General features: G+C 48.0%; 2 protein-coding genes across 2 annotated transcripts in view; both read left to right on the forward strand.

Annotated features, from left to right (window-relative positions):
* Positions 1-12,028: 12,028 nt before the first annotated feature.
* Positions 12,029-22,839, forward strand: LOC308470989 (tubulin alpha-1C chain-like). The gene is made up of 4 exons (XM_080994804.1): positions 12,029-12,164; positions 17,169-17,391; positions 17,490-17,638; positions 21,759-22,839. Exons 1-4 carry the CDS (start codon positions 12,162-12,164, stop codon positions 22,731-22,733), a joined length of 1,350 nt encoding a protein of 449 aa, XP_080850930.1. The 5' UTR covers positions 12,029-12,161; the 3' UTR covers positions 22,734-22,839.
* The window catches only part of LOC308470986 (tubulin alpha-1A chain), an 85,091-nt gene continuing 73,289 nt past the window's right edge, over positions 12,147-23,948 (forward strand). Inside the window, exon 1 of the mRNA XM_080994798.1 lies at positions 12,147-12,164. Coding sequence (XP_080850924.1) covers positions 12,162-12,164 — 3 coding nt within the window. The 5' untranslated portion in view covers positions 12,147-12,161. The remainder of the gene's footprint in view (positions 12,165-23,948) is intronic.

A 23,948-nucleotide genomic window follows, 5' to 3' on the forward strand; every position in this document is an offset into this window, starting at 1 on the left:
GTCTGCTGGCCCCTTGGCATTTGCTGTTGGGTAATGATGCCAAGCCTGGGACAAAAGCCAAAGAAGGCTTTGAATGTGAGATAATTCAGGACCTGAATTGAATGTGTCCTGTCTCACATTATCCCCCTCCTGCAACCTTCCAGCAGAGTCTTATCTGGGTGTCTCAGTAACACAAATCAACCATCATGGCCTGGGGAGATCTGAAGTCATAAACAACTAATGCAAGGTTCCAAAACTCTTAGATACATGCATAATTTTTATTTGTATGTCGTCTTTCCACAAATCAAACAATGCTCAAGGCGGCTTACCAACATGAAAATGACACACAAGTGCAACATAAACAATAAAAAACATACAAGCAAACAGAACAATTTCCACATAAATCACAAGAAGATGTAAAATAAAGATTTAAAATAGTTTACCTTGGAGACAACTGTAAACAGCTAAAACCGTTAGTGGGGTTTCAATAACACTTGCAATTTAACGAGAACTATGGACACAAAGGAGATATAAAATTTTGGATTAGGTGCAGTAGAAAAGGCTTAACAATGGGACGTACAGAGGGGGAGGGGAAAGTCCAGAGATTCGTCAGAATATTGTATTTTTGGATGTGTTGTGGTATGATTGTAAATTCAAATATGTAAAACCAAAAAAATTGGGGGGGGGGAGAGATTTTTTTAAAAACCAACGGCAGCAACAGCAGCACTCCCTCCCCGCAAAAAAACCCTGAACTCAACACCCTTCGTGCACGCTAACAATAAAAGCTAATCCCACTTTCCTGATGCTGCTGATGGTTTTGTTGTTAGTGGTACCACCACTCTAATTTGTCTTGGGACAGATTATGAGGTCGGCATGATGTGATGTGGACACAGAAACAGATTAATCATTCCTGAAACAAAAGCTCTGAGGAGGAACGCAGACAGTCAGTGGTGGACATTTCTGAGATCATTCATTCTCAGAGAGGTCTATTCGCCATTCCCTGCAGCTCTAGTCTGCCTGCCACTGCGCCAGCCTCCAGCCAGGCCCCCTCCCATCTGAGAACTCTGCCAGCTACTTACGGGAAAGCAGAGCAAATGAATATATCTGCTGAGGGACTTGAAATGTGCCCAAAGGACAGCTAAAGGGGAGGGAGAGGGCAGCGAGCGAGCGAGCTAGAAGCAGAGCAACGGAAACATCCATGAAATGGCAACTATATTGGATTTTCAGCCTTAATGGATCCGCCACAGCCACACCAGCCTGGGGAAAAGGGTTTTGCTATAGGAAGGGTGCTGAATCAAGTGGAATCCTCATTTTTATTTTTATTTTAAATTGCTGCTCGTTGGAGAAACAGAAAAGGAAATGCTTGCATGTGCCAGCAATAATAATAAAATTATTGGGGGGGGGGGCAGTGTTAGAAACTGAGATAGAAAAGCTAGGAGCCAAATGGCTCCTGGGACCTGGGTTGTGGGTGCCAAAACAGAATGTCTAGTTGCCATTTGGGGGGGGTGTCAACTTTCTATTTATTATTTTGATAAACATGAATTACATAATACACGATTCACGTAAGTGACACAATGCTAATATCACATTTTTAACAGAAATTGTTAATACGTGTTTAATTTGGTGTTAGTGATAAAAATATTGGTACCGTACTTCAGTTTTCGAAACACTCTTTATTGTTAAACTCCTTAACATATTGTCTGTCCTTAACATATACTTTGAGGCAAACAGATTAAAAGCAAAGATATTTCAGTAATCCTTGAGTGTCAGAGCAAAAAATGGCACCCAGACTTTTTGAGGTGCTCGCAAATGGAGAATCTTTAGGTGCAAAATGCACCTGGCACCCTACTAATTTCGAACCCTGTTGAAAGGGTGTGCCTCACATATTAAGCTCGGGGGGAGGGGCGTAATAGCAGTAAATAGAATCCATCAGGGAAGTTCTCAGTTTGTGGGCTCAGCTGCCACATCTGAGTGGTGAGTTTTATTCTAAGCACCCCAAAGACAATTACGAGCATCCTGCAATTCCAGAGCCTCCAAGTGTCCCTGTTTTCCAGAGATGTCCCTAATTTAGAGAAGTCATCCTAGTTTCTGATATGATCCCAGAATGTCCTGCTTTCCCTTGTTGTTGTTTAGCCATTTAGTTGTGTCCGACTCTTCGTGACTCCATGGACCAGAGCACGCCAGGCACTCCTGTCTTCCACTGCCTCCCGCAGTTTGGTCCAACTCATGCTGGTAGCTTCAAGAACACTGTCCAACCATCTCGTCCTCTGTCGTCCCCTTCTCCTTGTGGCTTCAATCTTTCCCAACATCAGGGTCTTTTCCAGGGAGTCTTCTCTTCTCACGAGGTGGCCAAAGTATTGGAGCCTCAGCTTCATGAACTCATGCTGGTAGCTTCAGGAACACTATCCAACCATCTCGTCCTCTGTCGTCCCCTTCTCCTTGTGCCTTCAATCTTTCCCAACATCAGGGTCTTTTCCAAGGAGTCTTCTCTTATCATGAGGTGGCCAAAGGATTGGAGCCTCAGCTTCAGGATCTGTCCTTCCAGGGAGCACTCAGGGCTGATTTCCTTCAGAATGGAGAGGTTTGATCTTCTTGCAGTCCATGGGACTCTCAAGAGTCTCCTCCAGCACCATAATTCAAAAGCATCAATTCTTCGGCTTTTCTTTGGATGTCCCTATTTTCATCAAGAAATGTCAGAGGGTATGGGGTTATCTGACCCCCAAGCCATCTGAAGGCAATCCTGTATAGGGAAGTTTTCTTAATGTTTAGTGTTTTATTATGTTTCATATATAAAATATCTCAGAAGCCGCCCAGAGTGGCTGGGGCAACCCAGTCAGATGGGTGGGGTATAAATAGTAAAATTATCATTATGGAATGGGACGTCCCTGTTTTCATTGGAGAAATGTTGGAGGATATGGAGTTATCCAACCCGCCCCCCACCAGCCGTCTGAAGGCAATCTTGCACAGTGATTTTTTTTTTTTTTAGTTTAGTGTTTTATTATTTTTCTTATATATCTTGGAAGCCGCCCAAAGTGGCTGGGGCAACCCGGTCAGATGTGTGGCGCATAAATCGTAAAAATTATCATTAGGGTATGCAATTCTGTTGTGCCCTGCGTCCTGGCGCTGCGTCTGGCGCCACTCCCAGAGCCACTCATCTCGCCAGATCGATCCCTACTGGGGGGGGGGGAGCCTCCCCACAGCCCCTCCTTAGTGTTAGCAGAGGGCACTTCGTGGGAGCCAAGCATTAGCTTTAGTAAGAGGCTGGCTGGGACGTCCTCCCTTGTTAAAACCCCGCAGAAAGATTATAGTGTTTCGCGTAAGCGCTAAGCGAAAGCTGCAATGCGGGGAGAGCGCCGCTTCCCACCCCGAACCCCTCTTCTGCGCCTAGGCGAGCGCTAGAGGGCGCTGTTGCCGAGCCAGCCGTGTCTATGGCGGGCGGCCAACGTCGCGGACCTCGACGGCTAAAGGAGCATCTCTGAATTGGGAAAGAAACCGTGAGCTTCCGCCTGCTGCAAAGGGAGAATAATATCATGGGAACCTTGCAAAGCGGGTAGGCGACGCTTTCAGAAAAGCAGCCATCTGCCCCACACTGTGTGGCCAAAAGGGGCAGGCTCTCCAACATTTCTCCAGTGAAAATAGGGACGTCCCATTCCATAATGATGATTTTGCTTATATATATATATATAGAGAGAGAGAGAGAGAGAGAGAGAGAGAGAGGGAGGGAGGGAGAGAGAGTAAGAGATTTCTTAATTTACAAAAATACATGCACTGTCTCTTTTTTCAAGTTGCGTTTTTTTACAGATCAGTTTCATTTGTTGTGAGTTACAATGTTAGGTTAGGAAGAAAAGAGGGGGAGGGGGATAATTTTACTATTTATACCCCAAACATCTTACTGGATTGCGTCAGCCACTCCAAGTGGCTTCCAACATATATAAAAAAATAAGGAAAAATTAAACATTTTTTTTTAAAAAAACCTTCCCTATACAGGATTGCCTTCAGATGACTCCAGGGTTGGATAACTCCATACCCTCCAACATTTCTCCATTGAGACATCTTAAGGAAAAGTGGGACATTTTGGGATCAAATATCAGAAACTAGGATGGCTTCTGTAAATTTGGGACTGTCCCTGGAAAATAGGACATGTGGAGGGTCTGCTATTGTTGTGGTTTTCCAAACAGCTTATGGAGAAATCTAATGGTCTTGACTTTCCTATTCAGCTTCCTTTTCCGCTAAACCCCTCATTTTTGTCTAGCCAAATGTGACTGTTATACTTCCTTGGCAATTATCCCCTAATGTATGCATTGAGTTGAACAACACGTGCATCTAACACCAGGTCCTCAGCACCGCTTATGGTCCAAAATGGCCTCCCCTCTGGTTGGATCCTAGGGCAGAGTCATTTAGGGTAGAAATTTTACTTCTGTGCATGCCTGGAACACACATCTTCCCAGTCTCATTCCCTCCCAACATTTCTCCCACGAAAATAGGGATGTCCTATTCGATGATGATGGTGATGGGCAGGCCGGGTCGACCTCTTATATACCTTGAGTCTGTACTCTGAACAGTGACACCAGGGACCCAGAAGGTGCAAGGCTTGTCAGTCCAACCCCTGCACAGTCTCATCAGGGCTGACCTTAAGGCAATTGGAGCAATTTGGGCCCCGTGGGCTGCTCCTAAGGGGCCCCCTGCACCAGGGCAATCTAGATGGATTTCATTTATATCTGTAAGATTTTGCAGACTTTGGCTGTGAACTGGGGCCCAACAACAACAAAAATTCAAGTTGCGCCCCACTACTTCAAATTGGGCCCCACTGGCTAGCCCTGAGTCTAATACAGTGGTACCTCGGGTTAAGTACTTAATTCGTTCCGGAGGTCCGTTCTTAACCTGAAACTGTTCTTAACCTGAAGCACCACTTTAGCTAATGGGGCCTCTTGCTGCTGCCGCGCCGCCGGAGCACGATTTCTGTTCTCATCCTGCAGCAAAGTTCTTAACCTGAAACTATTTCTGGGTTAGCAGAGTCTGTAACCTGAAGCGTATGTAACCTGAGGTACCACTGTAGTTGCTGGGCCTGAGTTCCCCTGCCCTCGCATGAAGTCTTGGGTTTACAGTTTTGGGAGAGGGGAGACTGCCCATTGGGGAGCGGGAGGGCTGGCAAGGCCCCCTAGATTTACAGGCCCTAGGCTTTAGCCTACTTAGCCTATACATAAATCTGGCACTGGTCGTGGGGGCACAATGGAGAGTCCCTTGCCTGCAGCCACCGTGCTGTATAAATTGTGGGGTGTAACATAAGCAGTCAAGTACAACACTTCCTGTTTGCCCTGTTAACGGAGAAATCCGAGGGCTCCCTTGGACAAAAAAAACAAGGACACCAGCCAGGAATACCAGAGCAAAACAGCAGCCAGTAGACTTGGTCTTTATTGAAGACTGTCACGACAGGACTCCCACCTGCCACCAGGTGAAACAAAATGGAAGCCCAGAACAAAAGAAGACCCCAACTTTTATTAGTTACTAATCCCCCAAGCTACACCCCTAGAACTACATCACAACTACGTCATGACTACATCATTGACACATCACAAAAAGGAGGGGTTGAGGGAGGAGTTGTGGCGGTAACCTGAGTATCTTGGCACCTGCCTGGCTGGTTCCTCCTTTCCCCCTCCCCATGAGTACATTCCAGAGGACAAAGGGAGTTGGCAGTTTCCTGCCCCCCAGAGGGAAGATCTGATCATTGTCCTTTGTTCCAGTCTGTGTTGAATCCACTCCCATATGTAAGTCCTTTGTGACTTTGATGGTCTTCTGTCTGGGACCATCAAGGTTGTCATGCCAACTGGGTAGGGCTCCTGAGTACGTGTTGGTACGCTTAAGGGATTATGGCCATCCTGTATCAAACCATCCCCCTTTGATAGTCCTTCCTTCATGGAGCAAAATAAAAGTGGACCGGTGTAAATCTGATGTACGGTTGATTTACTATGAATTTATAACGTCACGTATGTCATGTGTGAGTGTGTGTGTCGTGTTTATACAAACTGAATGTTTGGGGGGGGTTCCTGCAACAGCCCAGAGTGGACACGTGGGGGGGTGTTACTCTAGCCAGGATATTCCTCCCCCTGCGTGTGACCAGGTAGGTGGGCGTGACATAAGAGGGGCTGGTCATTCAGCAATCTCTCTCCTTTGACTCTTCTTTTCTTGATGCCAATCTCTTTATATTGATGTATTTTGCTGTCTGCTGACTCTCAGCCTCCAGGACATGGGCTCATTCCCATATGGGATGAATTCAAACCCTCTTCTGTAACTCTAAGAACCAACCTAACAGGACCAGTGGTCAGGGATGATGGGAATTGTAGTCCCAAAACAGCTGGAGGGCCAAGTTTTCTGTAACCCTACCTAACAGGACCAGTGGTCAGGGATGATGGGAATTGTAGTCCCAAAACAGCTGGAGGGCCAAGTTTGGCCATGCCTGCTCTAAGCTAAAGCCTGCCTTCAGGGATCCGACTGTGAAATGAATGTGAATAAACTTCTTATTACTTTTAAAAGAAGCTTCTTGTGTCTTTATTATTTTTTTTAGGAGGAATAAAAGGGGACTTACCTGGAACACAAAGCCAGATTGAATTCTTACGTAAAGAGATTCAAATTAATCTACCAACTAGCTTCCTGCTATTTATTGGGGAATGCACTCTGCTGCTGACTCACAAGCGCAAGTTAGGATGGATATTATTAAATCAATATATCCTCTCCTAGTATCTGCAACATTCCCACATAAAGAGAACTCTGCTTTTATGTAAGCTACTTTATAAAGGATGACCGTTGGAAAAGGCATTGTGATGGATGAAATGGCCTTGACTGCCACCTCCTGGACATAGGTTTTTAAAAAAGGTAAAGGACCCCTGGACTGTTAAGTCCAGTCAAAGGCGACTATGGGGTGCATTGCTCATCTCACCTTTCAGGCTGAGGGAGCTGGCGTTTGTCCACAGACAGCTTTCCAGGTCATGTGGCCAGCATGACTAAACTGCTTCTGGCGCAACAGGACACCATGACGGAAACCAGAGCGCACGGAAACACTGTTTACCTTCCTGCTGCAGCGATACGTATTTCTCTACTCACGCTGGTGTGCTTTCAAACTGCTAGGTTGGCAGGAGCTGGGACAGAGCAGCAGGAGCTCACCCCGTCACTGGGATTAGAACTGCTAAACTTCTGATAGGCAAGCCCGAGAGGCTCAGTGGTTTAGACCACAGCGCCACCCGCATCCTGGACCTAGTGCTGCATAACACTCTGTAAGTGGAGAATCAATATTCTAGGTGGGCCTTGGGCTCTCCATGTCATACCCCTATGGGGGGCGGCAGGTAAAAATGCCAGGGATGATTCAAACCTTTATAGAGTCATACCTCATGTTACGTTTGCTTCAGGTTAAGCGTTTTCAGGTTGTGTCCTGCGGCGACCCAGAAGTACCAGAAAGGGTTACTTCTGGGTTTCACCGCTCGCGCATGTGCAGACACTCAAAATGACTTCATGCGCATTCGCAGAAGCGGTGAATCGTGACCTGTGCACGCACAGGCGGGTTGCGTTCTTTTCATGTTGCGAACAGGCCTCCGGAACGGATCCCATTCGCAACCAGAGGTACCACTGTACCTGTAAGATTTCCTGAGCTAGTCTTTGTTCAAGCTACACCATTGATCAAGACAACTGTGTGGAGACCCGGTGTGTCACCTTGGAAGGCTTCTTTTCTGGAGCACGGGTTCAAGATGCACAATTGAGGCTGGCGCAATTCATCACAACCATGGGCTGCTATCCAGTCCTACAAATGCATGTGAGAGTGAGCGATGCAACCTGAAGCGGCCTTCAGTGGTTCTCAAAGGAGTAGGAGGCACTAAGGTAGGAAATTGAAGGACTCTGGGGGCACAAATCATGTTTTCCTTGCTCTTTCCCATGCTGTTTTGCCAAAGGCAAATGGATTCTTTGCTAAAGGAGCTCTGATGCAAAGACCACCAGTGGAGGAGGAAGGCTGAATTTTATTGGGCAAAATGACTTCACACACACAAGGGTACAGAACACTTCCAAGGATCAAACAACAATTCTTCCTTTGCACAAGGACACAATACAATAATACCCAGCCCTCCGTTGCAAGAGAATAGACAGGCAAACAACAAACAAACCTTAACACAGAATACTAACCAACCAACCAACCAACCAACAACCCCTCAGTGCCAGATTACCAAACGGGCAGAGTAAGAACCCATACTTTTTAGGGTTCCCGTGACAATGGGTCAAAATAAATATTGATTTGTTTTGTGTAATAACATTGGTTTATTAAAATTGTTGGCTGGTAAAATCCAAAATGTATTAGGAGATAATTTGCAAGCTGGGTCCTGAGATTTTGATTGCCTATGGGCCTCCACACGGTTTACGACTGGTGACTGGGAGTGGCCGCCGGGACCATATAACACTGGTCCTGAAAGAACTACATTGGCTCCCAGTATGTTTCTAAGCAAAAGTCAAAGTGTTGGTGCTGAACTTTAACGCCCTAAGCGACCTCAGCCCAGTATACCTGAAGGAGCGTCTCCATCGTTTAGCCCGGACACTGAGATCCAGCTCTGAGGGTCTTCTGCTGGTTCCCTCACTGCAAGAAGTGAAATTTCAGGGAAACAGGCAGAGGGCCTTCTCGGTAGCGGCACCCGCCCTGTGGAACGCCCTCCCTTCAGATGTCAAGGAAATAAATAACTACACAACTTTTAGAAGGCATCTGAAGGCAGCCCTGTTTACAGAAGTTTTTAATGCTTGATGTTTTTACAGTGGTACCTCGGATTACAAATGCTTCGGGTTACAAACTCCGCTAACCCGGAAGTAGTACCTCAGGTTAAGAATTTTACCTCAGGATGAGAACAGAAATTGTGTGGCATCGGGAGGCCCCATTAGCTAAAGTGGTACCTCAGGTTAAGAATACTTTCAGGTTAAGAACAGACCTTCAGAATGAATTAAGTTCTTAACCTGAGGTACCACTGTATTATGTTTTTAGGTATGCTGCAAGCCACCCAGAGCGGCTGGGGAAACCAGGGTTGAGGCTAAATGACTCTGCTACTTCCAACCGGGCTTGATGGTCCCATGATCCAGGCCAGCAAAGCCATCAACCCACAGTTGGGCATCTCCAAGAATAGGAGTGCTCCTGCAAGCACTTAATTCAGTGTTAAATGAAGGGTTAATTGTGCAAGGCCACCCACACCTCCTCGAATGGTGCACGGCTGGAGATCTCTTTGGGGGGCGCCTGGTTCCTGTGCTCCCCAGATTGTGCGCCCAGGCCACGCGCCCCCCCCCACGCTACTTCACTGGTGCCAGGAGAGGATGGCAAGTGTGGCAGGAAGATGCAAGGGCAAAGAAACACTTAAAACACTTATTTTGTGGTTTTATATTTTGATTTTGTTCTGTGAACCGCCCTGAGACTTCCAGGTATAGGGCAGTATATAAATTCAATAAATAATAATAATAATAATAATAATAATAAAAAACATTTCAGCATAGTATAGTATAGGATAGTAATTTTTTTTAACGTTGTGTTATAAAGTTGTGTTATAAATCAAACACGGCTAGTTTTTTCCTTCAAGGGAGCAGAAAATCCTTTTTATGTATGCAACAACAACCGTGCAGATGCTTTCTGCCCAGAGGTAGAGGGAAGATAAAAGTTCCAACCAGAGAAGAATGAATATACAAGATGATGGACTATGCTCAAATGGCAAAACTGACTGGGAGATTTAGAAACAAGGAAGACAAGGAATTTAATAAAGAATTGGGGGGAGGGTGGAATTATAGATTACCTAGAAGAACACTGTAAACATTTTAAAATGTTAGCAGGATCGATAGAACACTTGTAATGTAATAATTATAAGGTTAAAATAAGATAGAAACAAAATTTGGATAAATGTCATAAGATGCAGTAGGAAAAGGTTTGCAATGGAAACCATGAGAGGATGGAGGGAGGTCCAAGGATTTGGGGAATCCTATATATATATATCTATGGATGCAGGTGGTGCTATGGGTTAAACCAAAGAGCCTAGCACTTGCTGATCAGAAGGTTGGCGGTTCAAATCCCTGCGACGGGGTGAACTCAAAGCACATCAAAGTGCAAGTAGATAAACAGGTACCGCTCCAGCGGGAAGGTAAACGGCGTTTCCGTGCTCTGGTTCGCCAGAAGCGGCTTAGTCATGCTGGCCACATGACCCAGAAGCTGTACGCCGGCTCCCTCGGCCAATAAAGCGAGATGAGCGCCGCAACCCCAGAGTCGGCCATGACTGGACCTAATGGTCAGGGGTCCCTTTACCTTTTATATATATATATATATATATATATATATATATGTATGTGTCTGTATATAATTGATTACATTTGAATGGAAATGGTATTTGTAAAAACGGGGGGGGGGGTTAAAAAAATGATTTGTTTCCTTTCCCCCACCCCCATGTTATTTCTTTAGCAATTAAAGAAAAAAAATCTATTTTTTTTATTCTGAAAGTGCGGCGCACAGGGGGGGAAAGTTTGAGAAGCGCTGCTTTGATGCGTCACGAGCCTCTTCCCACCCATCTTTTTGTGTGTGGCTTTCGCTTCTAGTGCACCAGCAGGGCTTTCCCTCTGGAATGTGCAGCGCCGGCAATTCCAAAGCAGGAATCGGGGGAAACTGGCGCTCGCCAGCTGTTCCCAACCCGGCTGATTCCTCCTTCGTTGTTCTTCTTGGGCTCCTCCCTCAATTACCTCATTCATCACCCCTTCCGGATCTCCATCCCCCGTAGCTGCCCTATGGGCGTAGCCAGGATTTTTGTTGGGGGGGCAGGGCAGGTTCTTTGTTGGGGGGGAGCCTTTTGCTTTGTTGGGGGGGAGCCGTTTGCAGAACCTCAGCTGTGTGGTTTTACTGATTTTTATTGATTATGGGGGGGCAGATGCACCTCCCCCCCCTTGGCTACGCCCATGCGCTGCCCCCCACCCCCCGCACGCATCACTACCAATGGGGCGCAGCAGGAAATAGATACCGGCGGGAAGAGCAAGGGCGCAAAGCTCATTTTGCGCAACTTGCGCAGGGGCGGGTCGCTTTTTGTCCAACACATTTAATTGCCTGCCGGAATAACGGTCTGTTAAGCCCCACGAATATCCCTCTGGTTAGGTTGGAACTGAGTTTCAAAATAAACAGGCTTCCACTTTTTGAACAGCTATATGGGGGGGGGGGGCTACTTAAAGTAGGGCTGTCACACGTCCGGAAAGTCCCGGACATTACGGGGGGGGGTCTCTAAAAAGCGGCGCTTTGTCCTGGATCTTTGGCAAATCGCGTTTGTTTTTTTTAGTGCTTTGGTAAAAAAAAGCTCGACGGTTCTGGGGGCGTCCTGGTTCTTTTTTGAAATATGGCAAACCTACTTGAATGATACATTTGGAGGTGGGGGGGACAGGGTAAGCCCCGCCCCACATCCTCGATCACGTGGCACGGTGCAAGCACACTTTCTGAATGGCAATGTCCATCAACCATAGGAGCCAACTCCTAGGGGCCGAGGGGTCTTCGGACCCCCTTCAATAAAATATTTAAGGGGTTTAGGCCCCCCTACCCCAGTTTATATGGCCCCACCACAGTTTATAGGCATTGCCATTCAAATGGTGTGCATGCACCATGCCACGTGATCGATGTTTTAAGTTATTCAAGTTGGCACCCCTGCCATCAATTGGGGGGGGGGGCTAAGATATTTTGTTGGAGGGCCAAATTTTTGGTGGGGGCAAAGAACCTTAGTTACGGTAAGTATTTTTATTGATCTGTAAAGGGGGCAGCTGCTCTCCCCTTGGCTACGCCCTTAGCTCCTATGAATTCCTCTGTGAAAAACGGGGTCCTTGTCCCCCCCCCCCGCTCCATTCATGGCGGTAGCCGCTTCTCCCCTCCTCATTCGCTGGCCCGCCCGCCTTCCCCTTTCGGGAAATTCGAACCCGCCAATCAGGAGCCGGTGAAGGGGCGGGGTAGGGCGCCTCCTTCTCCCTCCGCCAAGCTCCGCCCCCTGCTGCCGACGACACGCTCCCAGACCTATAAAAGGCCCCGCCCCAACCCGTCCCGCAGTTCGGACGAAGTTTTGGCTCACCGGCGGCTCCCTCAACGGGTCGACTAGTGAGGAAGACTCGGTTCCTCCTTCTCCCGCTTCGTTGTTTTTTTGCTTCCTTGCCGTCGAGGAAACATGGTAAGGAGCGAGGAGGAGGAGGCGGCTTGGAGACAATGGTTTCGCCGGGGTTCGCGCCTGGGGACCAGGAAAGCGAGGCTGGGTGGGGTGTAGCGGTGCCAACTTGGCCCCACAAGCGTGGGTGCCCGGGGCCGTGGGTGCCCATGCGACGTGCATGGCCCTGGCACCCAGATTAGTGGGTGCCCTCCACGGGGAATTTTGTGGGCGCTCGGGCATCCAGGGCCATGGGGTGTGAGGCGAGGGAGTTGCGCCCTGGGGGTGTCGGTAGCCATCTCGGGGCTCCCGGGACGCGGGTGTCGAGGAGCGGATGGGGGCCAAAAGGCGCTGGCGAGGCAGCGATTGCCGCCTTCTCCCTCGTTGTCCCTGGAGGAGCTCCATCCCGGTGGGGGGCGCCACCCCCCGCCTCCCGGGAAGAGCGTTTCCGCGTGTAGGAAATCGCGCCGCGCAGACACGTGTCCGCTCGGTTGCGTGTGCGCACATCCGGAGGAGCGTTGCCCGAGTCGTTTCCGCGCAATGGGTTGGGGGAGCGAGTGGCCTGAAACTTGCGCGCACGCGGTGGGACGCCCAGCTTCCTTGGTGTAAGAAAAGCCCCTAAATGGCCTTACTCGTCTCTTTAACCTTTAACGCGCCATTTAGAAGCATATGATGCCTCATTTGCTCGGGTTTTGATAATTTTGGGGGGGGGTGCGCTTGGGATTCAATTGCGTCTCTACGGGGCTTGTTAGGATCAATGCCGGAAGCGGGTTCTGGGGTGCGTTGCTTAGTCCAGTCGTTACCAAACGAGACCATGAGAATATCTGAATAGTCTCTGTGCGCCTCGATTTACCCTTTCTGGGAAATGGGTCTATGGAACACAAGGTCTTTTGCCAAAATCCTCTGGAAGCGTGCTTCCGTAAGCAGCAGGATGTGGTCGCTTAAGCCCGGCATGGCAGCCTCTTCCACACCCATGTGCGTAGCCAAGCGGGGGGGGGGGTAGGTGAGGGCAGCTGCCCGCCCCCCAGATCAAGTAAAACAATAGAAATACTTAAGTGACGAATCACATAGGTCTTGTTCCCCAACAAAAGGCCTGCTTCCCCCGCCCCACAAAATTCCTGGTTACGCCCATGTCCAGAACTTTTTTTCTTGCTTCCTTAACTACGTGTTGAGTCACTTCTTCCAAGCAGAGTTGGAAAGCGAGAGTCCAAGGCGAGCAGCCCGCCAGAGAGAACGCGCGGGAAGAGCCTTGTTGAATAACCAGCTTGTTGCGTCATTTCCCCGGGCGGTTGAACGCAGAACCTTGTGCGCTTCATTTGCCTGTTGGCAAAAGAAGGAAACGCTGCAAATCAATCCTGCTCCCCACCCCCCATGCAAGAAAAAATAAACACACACTCTTGTCCCCAAATGCCCATTGCAAATCAGCCAGGCTAAGCAGCTTAGGTTGCGCTTAAGAGGCATCCTTAGGCAAGGTAATCCTTTTTGAGGTTGGGTCGCATCTTGAAAGCAAAAGTGACCAAGTTTGAACTTGCCAGCTGCGAAGCTTGGCTCTGGCAAATAGATCCTGCATAGAAGGGGCATTATGTGGCATTGCATAATGTCCAGCTACCAGCAGGCAGGGCAAAATGTCTTAAAAGTTGCTGGAAAGCAAGGCGTGTTCAGCCAAAGTGAGTTAGGAGGGACAGATCTTCAAAGGGCATAACAGCTCCATTTTGTGGCTCTGTTGAAATACAAAAGATGCAATTCCAGCATCAGTTGTTTTTAATTTAAATTAAGAGATTACTCAAAACCAAGCTGTTGAGTAGACTTTTAATTTTTTGTTTCAAATCTGAGTAACTGGAGCCTGGAAACAAAACTGGATTTGTTTCAGATCTGAATAACTGGAGGAAATTAAGAGTGCCTCCTTGCAATAAAACTGGATTTGTTTCAAATCTGAATAACTGGAGGAAATTGAGGGTGTATCCTTGCACCAGATATCATGAAAAAGATACCTCCACCTGTTGGCAGTGGAGTCTGATCCCCAAGGAAATGGGGCATTGCCCCCCAGCCCCAAGTCGTCCCACCTTGCAATCGATCCAAGGAGTGGCGCTGCCTCTCACCTGCCTAGTATCCGTGTCGCCTTTGTAGAACACTTATGGGGAACAGTATGAGAAACAAAGCTTCTTTGGTTTGCTTTTGTTTGCCTCCCTGTCTTGCACACTGCCTGTTGGTAAACCTGGAGCCCTGTGTGAAATCTTTCTCTGTGCCCCACAACTTGTCGGAGAGACACATTAACCCCCTTTGGAACCCTGATCCTAGTGTTCTGGGTTCCAGAAACTGAGGCTACGTAATAATGCACAGGACTTGAAACCAAATCTGCTCCTTGCTCTCCTCCCCCTTGTTTGTGCTGTGGGAAGGATAATGGGGCTCAGTTGCCTAGCACTCAATTGCCTGCCTTGGTGGGGTGAGGCCTTGGGCCTCTTCTGCTTAGCTCTTGCTGCGTTTTCACTTCGCTGGCAGCAACTAGCTAAAACAAGCCAAATCCTGTTGGGAGTTCAAAAGAGCTGGCTCTGAAACATCGACTCATTAGCATCTGGATGAGCTATCCGAAGAAGCAAGCATGAGCAGGCTAGGAACCGTGTCTCACTTAAACTCCAGCACTCCTATAATCTCCAGGCCTTAGTCCTTTTGACCAATGGAACAACTTTGGGCACAGTGCCTGTGTAGTCATGGGTGTTCAGCGTGGGGGCAGTTGCTCCCTCCCATTAGGACCCATAATCCCCTGATTCTCCTATCAAAAAGAAAGTTATATTTGCTGCTTTGTCCTGGATAGTTGAAAAATTTCAGGGGTTTAAAAAAAAAAAAACCACTCAAAAACTTTCAGGGTGCCCTGGTTTTTACTCTTGAAATATGGCAACTCTGTATTTGCTGCGTTTGTGTAACCTAAAGCATGAGGCAAAATGTGATACTATACAGATTTTATAGTCCTGAGGGATACATTGTGCTGCTGCAGCAGACACAATGACTCAACAGGCACCGGGTTGTTTGAGTCACACCCAAAGCCTGCAGTGCCGATTAGGAATGTGTAACAGTGTCTTGCATACAATTGGTGCTTCAGGTTGAGTTAGTGTTGTCGTGTAGGGAATCTGTTGGTCTATTGCACACCCTTGGCTGAGCTCATCTGGCTAGCTTGAGGTAGGACCTCTTTCCTACCCAGGGAACAAGACTTCTACCTCGCACTTCAGTGTAATCTTTGACCAGGACAGATCTGTCTCTCCTGCTCATTTATCTCACTGACTGCATGTTGAAGTAGGTTTATGAACCTTAAGAAGGGACAAACCATTTTCTGGAACACAAGGCAGGTGAGTAGAATTGTGTCTGCCCTCTCTGAGCTGTCCCTGTAAATATTGATACCCCGCTCACTCTGGGCGGCTCCCAACAGAATATTAAAAACATGATCAAACATCAAACTTCCCTAAACAGGGCTGCCTTCAGATGTCTTCTAAAAGTCAGATAGTTCCTTGACATTTGATGGGAGGCCGTTCCACAGGGTGGGCACCACCACCAAGAAGGCCCTCTGCCTGATTCCCTGTAACCTCACATCTCGCAGTAAGGGAACTGCCAGAAGGCCCTCAGCACTGGACCTCAGTGTCCGGGCTGAATGATGGGGGTGGAGACACTCCTTCAGGTATACTGGACCGAGGCCGTTTAGGGCTTTAAAGATCACCACCAACACTTCAAACTGGGAGCCGGTGAAGATTCTTCAGGGCCAAAGTTTTTAGGGGTTAGAGACTCAGGGCACTCCACCCAAAAAAGCGCAACAACTGTGGGCAATGACAATGAATGGATAGCTGCCAATTTTATAACACTGGGAGTAGATCGCAGTCTCTAGAGTTGGATATGCCTGTACTAGGTGCCATTTATATAACATTTTCATAGAATTTTCTCTTAAACCATAACATACTGTAAATTTTATATCCGTATTCCATAAGAGTTCCCTTCTCTTCAGATAGGATGATGGGGGAGAATTAGTTTTCGCCAACAGTTTCTGGGTAAAAGCTGTTGGCTTCCAAGGCTGTCACAAGCCACTTTCTCCTTATCAATCATCAAAAAATGGATTAAAGTCACAACAGACTGGCATGTGGACAACTTTAAATGACTCTCGAGTATTAATCAGCTTAACTTTAAGAAAGTGAGTGAATTTTCCACATGTCTTATTTCCTAGGGAATGGATTTTGTTTGCATTCTGGTTTCTGGGTCTTTGGCATACAGTGTTCGAAAAATCTGCAGTTAAAGCAGTTTTTAGAAACACACTTTGAATTCTGCAAGTTTGAGGCCACAGAAGTGGGGCAGGATGGGGGTCTGCTTATTCCGAGCTGTTCCATGGCAGCTCTGCCTTTGGGATGATGACATTGCATTGTGGGCAATTCATTAGCTGCTTCCTAGTAGACTGCTGACTAGGTAAAGTTAAAGGACCCCTGGATGGTTAAGTCCAGTCAAAGGTGACTATGGGGTTCCGGAGCTCATCTCGCTTTCAGGCCGGGAGAGCCGGCTTTTGTCCACAGTTTTCTGTGTCATGTGGCAGCATGACCAAACCACTTCTGGAGCAACAGGACACCAGAGTGCATGGAAATGCTGTTTAGCTTCCCACCACAGTAGTACCTGTTTATCTACTTGCACTGGCGTGCTTTCGAACTGCTAGGTTGGCAGGAGCTGGGACCGAGCAACGGGAGATCACCCCGTCACCGGGATTCAAACCCCTGACCTTCTGATCGGCAAGCCCAAGAGGCTCAGTGGTTTAGACCGCAGTGCCACTGCCGACTAGCACAGCTTTGCTCATTGTGTGCGTGCACAAACTGCTCTAGATATATCACTTCATTCCTTTCTGCAGTTCTGAAGTCAGGCCCTAAACTCACACTTAAGACGCAGGGGTAGGAATGGGGGATTTAAAATAACATGGAATTGGTTGGACAGGGGAGTTCCATGTCTGTGGGGTGTGTGTCTGCATTGAGGAAGGATGCATGCATTCATTTTAACCGCTTCTCTTTGCAGCGTGAGTGCATCTCCATCCACGTTGGCCAAGCCGGAGTCCAGATTGGCAATGCCTGCTGGGAGCTCTACTGTCTTGAGCATGGCATCCAGCCTGATGGGCAGATGCCCAGTGACAAGACCATTGGGGGAGGAGACGACTCCTTCAACACTTTCTTCAGTGAGACGGGAGCTGGCAAGCACGTGCCCAGGGCAGTCTTTGTGGACTTGGAACCAACTGTGATTGGTGAGCAAACAAGGCACTTCTAACAGTTTTCTAGCTATGTTTGTGTCTCCAGGAGGGATGCCAGAGGTCTTGATGCTTCCACTTGCTTCTCTCCACAGATGAGGTGCGCACTGGCACCTACCGCCAGCTCTTCCACCCCGAGCAGCTCATCACAGGCAAGGAGGATGCTGCCAACAATTATGCCAGGGGCCACTACACCATTGGCAAGGAGATCATTGACCTGGTCCTTGACAGGATACGGAAGCTGGTGAGTTGATGTCTGCAGCCTGCGAGACTGGGGGAAGGGGCTTCTAAACACAACAGGAAAGACGTTTCACAAAAACACCCATTATAAATGGAGAAAGGACATTTCTTTAATATGTGCCTTCTTGTTTCCTCTGTTCCGGATGTGGGCATGGTTGTAGCAAGAAAAAGCACTGCCCGTGTCAAGAGGGAATGGCCAGCTTTTCAGAAATAGACAAAACCCTTAAAAAAAGAATAAATGTGGACCCACCAAAATTGATAAGCGAGGACTGAGTGTGCTTGGAGTCCATAGAATTCTGTGTGCTAGGAGGAGAAAATGTAAAAGCAAAGGAGAGAGGGGAGTGGAATGGCAAAGGGGGGATCCTGACCCCCCCCCACTCCTCCCACTGCAACATTTTGTTGCAGGTTTTGGTTTATGTCCAAGCTGTGTTGAACTTTTGAGCTAGGGTCCTACCAGCCTGTACTGTTTATGTAAGTCTGACTCTTTCCTTCACCCCCTTAAAGGCAAGAATAAATTGTATAGTCAGTTGTACACTGCTGCTAATTAATACTTCACATGCACTGTATCTTGCTTTTCCCCAAAGAGCTTAAGATAGCAGAGGTGGTGGTGTGATCAGGCAATAATTTGTGCAGTCATTTTTATCTGTCCTCCAAAGCTAAGTGCTGGGGCAGGAGTAGTATAGGCATAAATTTAGCAGGACCACTTGGTCTAAGAAGGGGAATTTAGTGGTTGAGTTGTCCTCCATATAAGGTGTAGCCCTTGAATTAACAGGCCATAGTTGTCTGGAAGCTACAGGGACATAGTATTAAGTGAGGCTCAGTGTCTCTGTCCCTCTCTCCTTCATCCTATGCTGCACTGCCTAGGAGCCTTCTGAAGAGGCTTTCTTCTGTTGTGTGGTCTCCTGAAAAGCTTACTGCGGGAAGGTGGTCTTCACAGGATCTTCTAAAGACAAAGGAAAGGATGCTTGAGATAGACTTAAAAAACCCAACTCCAAATCTGACTGTGCAGTGGTTCTCCTCCCCTGCCTGCCCTCATACAGCCTCAGAAGGCAAATTCTTTGATCTTGGCAAGCAGGAGAGGAATGTCACTCTACAGCTGCCAAAATTGGGCTTGCAGGAAAAACCTGGAGTGGATTTTTGTGAGAGGAAGCCCGTGGTCTCTAGTCCTTGAATGCATTTGGGAATGCTTTTCCCCATCGCTACATGCACAATATTCCAAGCAAAGAGTGTGCATCTTACTGGACTTAGGGGTGTGTGGCCACGCAAATTGGAGTCTTTTCGTTTTTGCTGCTTAATCTCAAGTTTTTGGTTCTTTTTGCCTGTATGAAGCCATGCTTCTGTTTTCTCTGCTTCTCCTGGGCCCTGGGGGCAGCTCTTCTTGAGAGCCAGTGTGGTGTAGTGGTTAAGAGCAGTAGACTCGTAATCTGGTGAACCGGGTTCGCGTCTCCGCTCATCTACATGCAGCTGCTGGGTGACCTTGGGCCAGTCACACTTCTCTGAAGTCTCTCAGCCCCACTCACCTCACAGAGTGTTGTGGGGGAGGAAGGGAAAGGAGAATGTTAGCCGCTTTGAGACTCCTTTGGGTAGTGATAAAGCGGGATATCAATGCAAACTCCTCCTCTTCTTCTTCTTCAATGAGCCTTTGTTCCATTTCACTTGCAGGTGGAATCTCCCACACACCAACTCCACGTATAGCAAATGAATAATATCCAAAGTAGTACTAAGTAACCCCTAGCTCAAGCAGAACACTTTCACAATGAGACTTCCCTCCTCTTTTTACCCCGGAAACTGTTCCGGGGGTTCCTCAAGCCACCTGGATCGTATTTTGGGGTGCGCATGGGAGGACGGGGCAAGTTCCATTCCGCAAGCCAAAGTTTTTCCGCTCGCATAATTATTTATTTGGATGCCACCCAAAGAAACAATTGCTTGGTTAGAAAAGCAGAAATAGAGCTTTGTGTAAAGTGGAAGAGCTCTCTGTATAGCTCTAGTCATGGGAAAATAAAATTCCTAGGCTGAGAATGTGCTCACAGGAACCTTGTTATTTAAATTCTAATCTTTCAGCCTATGGAAATAAAACAAGCACAGAGAGTTGTGGGGGTGGGGAATTGTACAGTTTAAGGAAGCCAGGAGTGGCATTGTTGAGTTTCTGAAGATAAAAGCTCTTGGGCTTATCTGTATGGGAGACTGTTAGCTCTGCTCTTTATCTTTAGCAAGAGTTGAAGAGGTAGGATTGTACAGGCTGTAGTTTCTCATAAATATTTGGAGGGGAAACTTCTCTGCGTATGCTGATAGGCACCCTGTTCCTTTAAGGCTAAAGAACAATAACTGAGTAAAAATGCATGCAACCAAGCTGTTAATCTGCTTGTTGTACTGAGGTGAGGGGCTGGTAACATGCTTTTTATAGGCAGTCATAAACATAGTTGCCTTTTCCCAGGAAGTTGGAGATTGCTGAGACTCATTGATCTCTAGCTCTAAAATGGGGCTTCATGATTTAATAATAATAATAATGTTTATTTATACCCCACCCTCCCCGGCCATGGCCGGGCTCAGGGCGGCTAACAAGCAATAATAAAAACAAGTTGAATGAATACAACTGAAAAACAAGATTAAAATACAACATTAAAACATTGAAATATTAAAATGCAGCCTCATCACAGGAGGAGAAAGGAAAAAGAAAGAGGGGGAGGGAAGGGCCCTGGTCTCATGAGGCAGAGCGTTCCACCAGGCAGGAGCCAGTGTTGAAAAGGCCCTGGCTCTGGTTGAGGCTAATCGAACTTCCTTAGGGCCCGGGACCACTAGGGTGTTGCTATTTATGGACCTTGAGGCTCTCCGTGGGGCATACCGGGAGAGGCGCTCCCGTAGGTACGAGGGTCCTAGGTCCTAGAAAGCTGGTGCCATTTACTGCGCCTTATATAAATGGCAGCTCGAAGAATTTTTATCGGACGCATGCTTCATGGCTTACCTTGTGGCTTCAGTGGTCTTCTCCTGTAAAATGAGCATTGTTCAGAGGCAGACTTTGATTAATACCATTCCTTACTTCATAGGTGAGGAAGCTTTGGCCTTCTGAAAATGGTTAAGGAAAAATGTCCGTGTCATCCCAGACCATGAGCTATTTTAATTTGAGTCCAGCAATGTATGGAAGCCACGGGTTCCCATCCATGCCTTATGCAGATTGTCCCAGTGGGGTGCAAAAGGTCATTTGTTTCAGCCCCTGTGTCCCAATTTTGGATGTTGCTCAAGTTGGTAACTCTCAGGTTGTACAAAAGAGAGGAAGGAGATCGATCATACAAGGTGTTTCTGTCCTTAGTGTGTGGTCGTGGTGCAGTGCTCAGGCAACAACTCACGGGCAGTTGTGTTTAAGGGTAAGCATTGTCGGTGGGAAGGAGATAATCTTAAAGAATAGTCTTGTGTTGTGATCTTAAATTATTGAATTAGTTTTAGGATCAAACTTCTTAAATAAGCAAAGGTCCATGGGGCACCACACAGGGATTATCTTCTGCTACACCAGAGTTAGACTACAATCCCCATCATTGCTTACCACCTCACAAGGTGGTGAGTGCCAAGACTGCTTGGGTTGATGGGAGATAGACCCCACAGCCTTTGGAGGAAACTACGATGGCTACCGGAGGAATACGCCATCTTCAAGGAAATTGGATTTTGCGCTTTCCAAACCCCCAGTAGCAGAGGAGGTGGTGTGATCATGCAATAATTTGTGCAGTCAGATTGATCTGTCCTCCAAAGCTAAGAGCTGGGGCAGGAGTAGCATAGGCATCAATTTACCAGGACCAGTTGGTCTAAGAAGGGGAGCTTAATGGTTGAGATGTTCTCAGTATAAGATCTAGCCCTTGAATTACAGGCCATAGTTGTCTGGAAGCTACAGGGACATAGTATTAAGTGAGACTCAGTGTCTCTGTCCCCCTCTCCTTTATCCCATTCAGAGGTCTCTGCGGCACTGCCTAGGAGCCTTCTGCAGAGACTGCCTTCTGCTGTATGATCTCGTGAAAAGCGGACTCTTACTCTCTCCAACCCACCAGTAGCCTCCGTATTAAGTGACTAAGCAGGCTTTTCAGCAAGACCTTGTCAGGACTTGTGAGAATCTTTTAAAACCTCTCTCTTTCCAACAGGCCGACCAATGCACAGGTCTCCAGGGCTTCCTGGTCTTCCACAGTTTTGGTGGGGGCACCGGTTCTGGGTTCACCTCCTTGCTGATGGAGCGCCTGTCCGTTGACTACGGCAAGAAGTCCAAGCTGGAGTTCTCCATCTACCCAGCTCCCCAAGTCTCCACAGCTGTCGTCGAGCCCTACAACTCCATCCTGACCACCCACACCACCCTGGAGCACTCCGACTGTGCCTTCATGGTAGACAACGAGGCCATCTATGACATTTGCCGCAGGAACCTGGACATTGAGCGCCCCACTTACACCAACCTCAACCGCCTTATCAGCCAGATTGTGTCCTCCATCACAGCCTCCCTGCGATTTGACGGGGCCCTGAATGTAGACCTGACAGAATTCCAGACCAATCTGGTGCCCTATCCCCGAATCCACTTCCCCCTGGCCACCTACGCCCCAGTCATCTCAGCTGAGAAAGCTTACCATGAACAGCTGACGGTAGCAGAGATCACCAACGCTTGCTTTGAGCCAGCCAACCAATTAGTGAAATGTGACCCTCGTCACGGTAAATACATGGCCTGCTGCCTGTTGTACCGTGGGGACGTTGTTCCCAAAGATGTCAATGCTGCTATTGCCACCATCAAGACCAAACGTAGCATCCAGTTTGTAGACTGGTGCCCCACCGGTTTCAAGGTTGGTATCAACTACCAGCCCCCCACGGTGGTCCCCGGGGGCGACCTGGCCAAAGTGCAGCGTGCCGTCTGCATGCTGAGCAACACCACAGCCATTGCTGAGGCCTGGGCTCGCCTGGACCACAAGTTTGACCTGATGTATGCCAAGCGTGCCTTTGTCCACTGGTACGTTGGGGAAGGGATGGAGGAAGGCGAGTTCTCGGAGGCCCGGGAGGACATGGCTGCCCTAGAGAAGGATTACGAGGAGGTTGGGGCAGACAGTGCCGATGGGGATGATGAGGGCGAAGAATACTGATTTCTGTTTGTATCTGTTTGTTTTCTACTTCTTGCTCCTGTCTCCTTCTGGATGCCTTCTGCTGCCCATTGTGTTAGACTCATTAAACAGAAACATTTAGCTGAAAGCAGTCTTGTTCCTTTCTTTATAGAACAAACCGTGTCCTGTCCTTCTGAGTTGTAGGCCTGGGTCCAAGATTCAGCACTGGAAGCCATGTGTCTGCAACCCTGTTGCTGAGGAACACGAGCGAGAAAGGGCTATTATGCCCCTGTCCCTGTTTGTGGGCTTCCCGTCAGTGTCTGGCTGGCTACAATGGGAACAGGCAGGCACATTTGGAACTCTAAAGTCCCATGGGTGTCGGGTGTGCTGGTGGTGGAGAGGGCGTAACACAAGATGGCTGCCTTGGCAGTGTGGCTTGACAAAATAGCTGCCACATCTAGAAAAGCAGAAAATGGGGTGCATGCCTGCACCACTTTATATGCCCCTGTCACCCAGAGAACAAGGGTGGCATCCTATATCAGTCCCTGCCAGACTCTGTCCCAGAGACCAGTTACTTGCACTACTCCTCTTGTTATTTGTTGAATTTATATAACGCCCTATACCTGGAGGTCTCGGGGCAGTTCACATAAAAAGATCACAGTATATAAAATAAAAATAAAAGCAATAGCCCAATAATAAAGGTAAAGGGACCCCTGACCATTAGGTCCAGTCGCGGACAACTCTGAGGTTGCAACGCTCATATCGCTTTACTGGCTGAGGGAGCTGGCATACAGCTTCTGGGTCATGTGGCCAGCATGACTAAGCCGCTTCTGGCAAACCAGAGCAGCGTGCTGAAACACCGTTTACCTTCCCGCCGGAACGGTACCTATTTATCTACTTGCACTTTGACGTGCTTTTGAACTGCTAGGTTGGCAGGAGCAGGGACCAAGCAACGGGAGCTCACCCCGTTGCCCTTTTGATCAGCAAGCCCAAGGCTCTGTGGTTTAACCCACAGCGCCACTTGCGTCCCATTTGTTCCTTAGTGCCATACAATTGCACTAATCAGATTCATTCTGTTTGTTAGGTTACTTTATACCTAGCCCTGTCAATAACCAAGTTGCATTTTATGCTAGCTCCAGCTTCTAGGGGGCAGCCCCACATAGGGTGCATTGCAGTAATCCAATATAGAGGCTACAATAGTCGACAGTCTATCTCAGTCCATGAATGGCTGTAGCTGTCTTGCCAGTCAGACCTGGG

This window comes from Podarcis pityusensis, assembly GCF_964106645.2.
Source record: "Podarcis pityusensis genome assembly, chromosome: 2".
Lineage (NCBI taxonomy): Eukaryota > Metazoa > Chordata > Lepidosauria > Squamata > Lacertidae > Podarcis > Podarcis pityusensis.

Coding starts and splice junctions, on each gene's coding strand:
- LOC308470989 (XM_080994804.1), top strand. Junction 17,392..17,489: donor CTTGGAACCAACTGTGATTG/GTGAGCAAACAA, acceptor TTCTCTCCACAG/ATGAGGTGCGCACTGGCACC. Junction 17,639..21,758: donor TTGACAGGATACGGAAGCTG/GTGAGTTGATGT, acceptor TCTTTCCAACAG/GCCGACCAATGCACAGGTCT.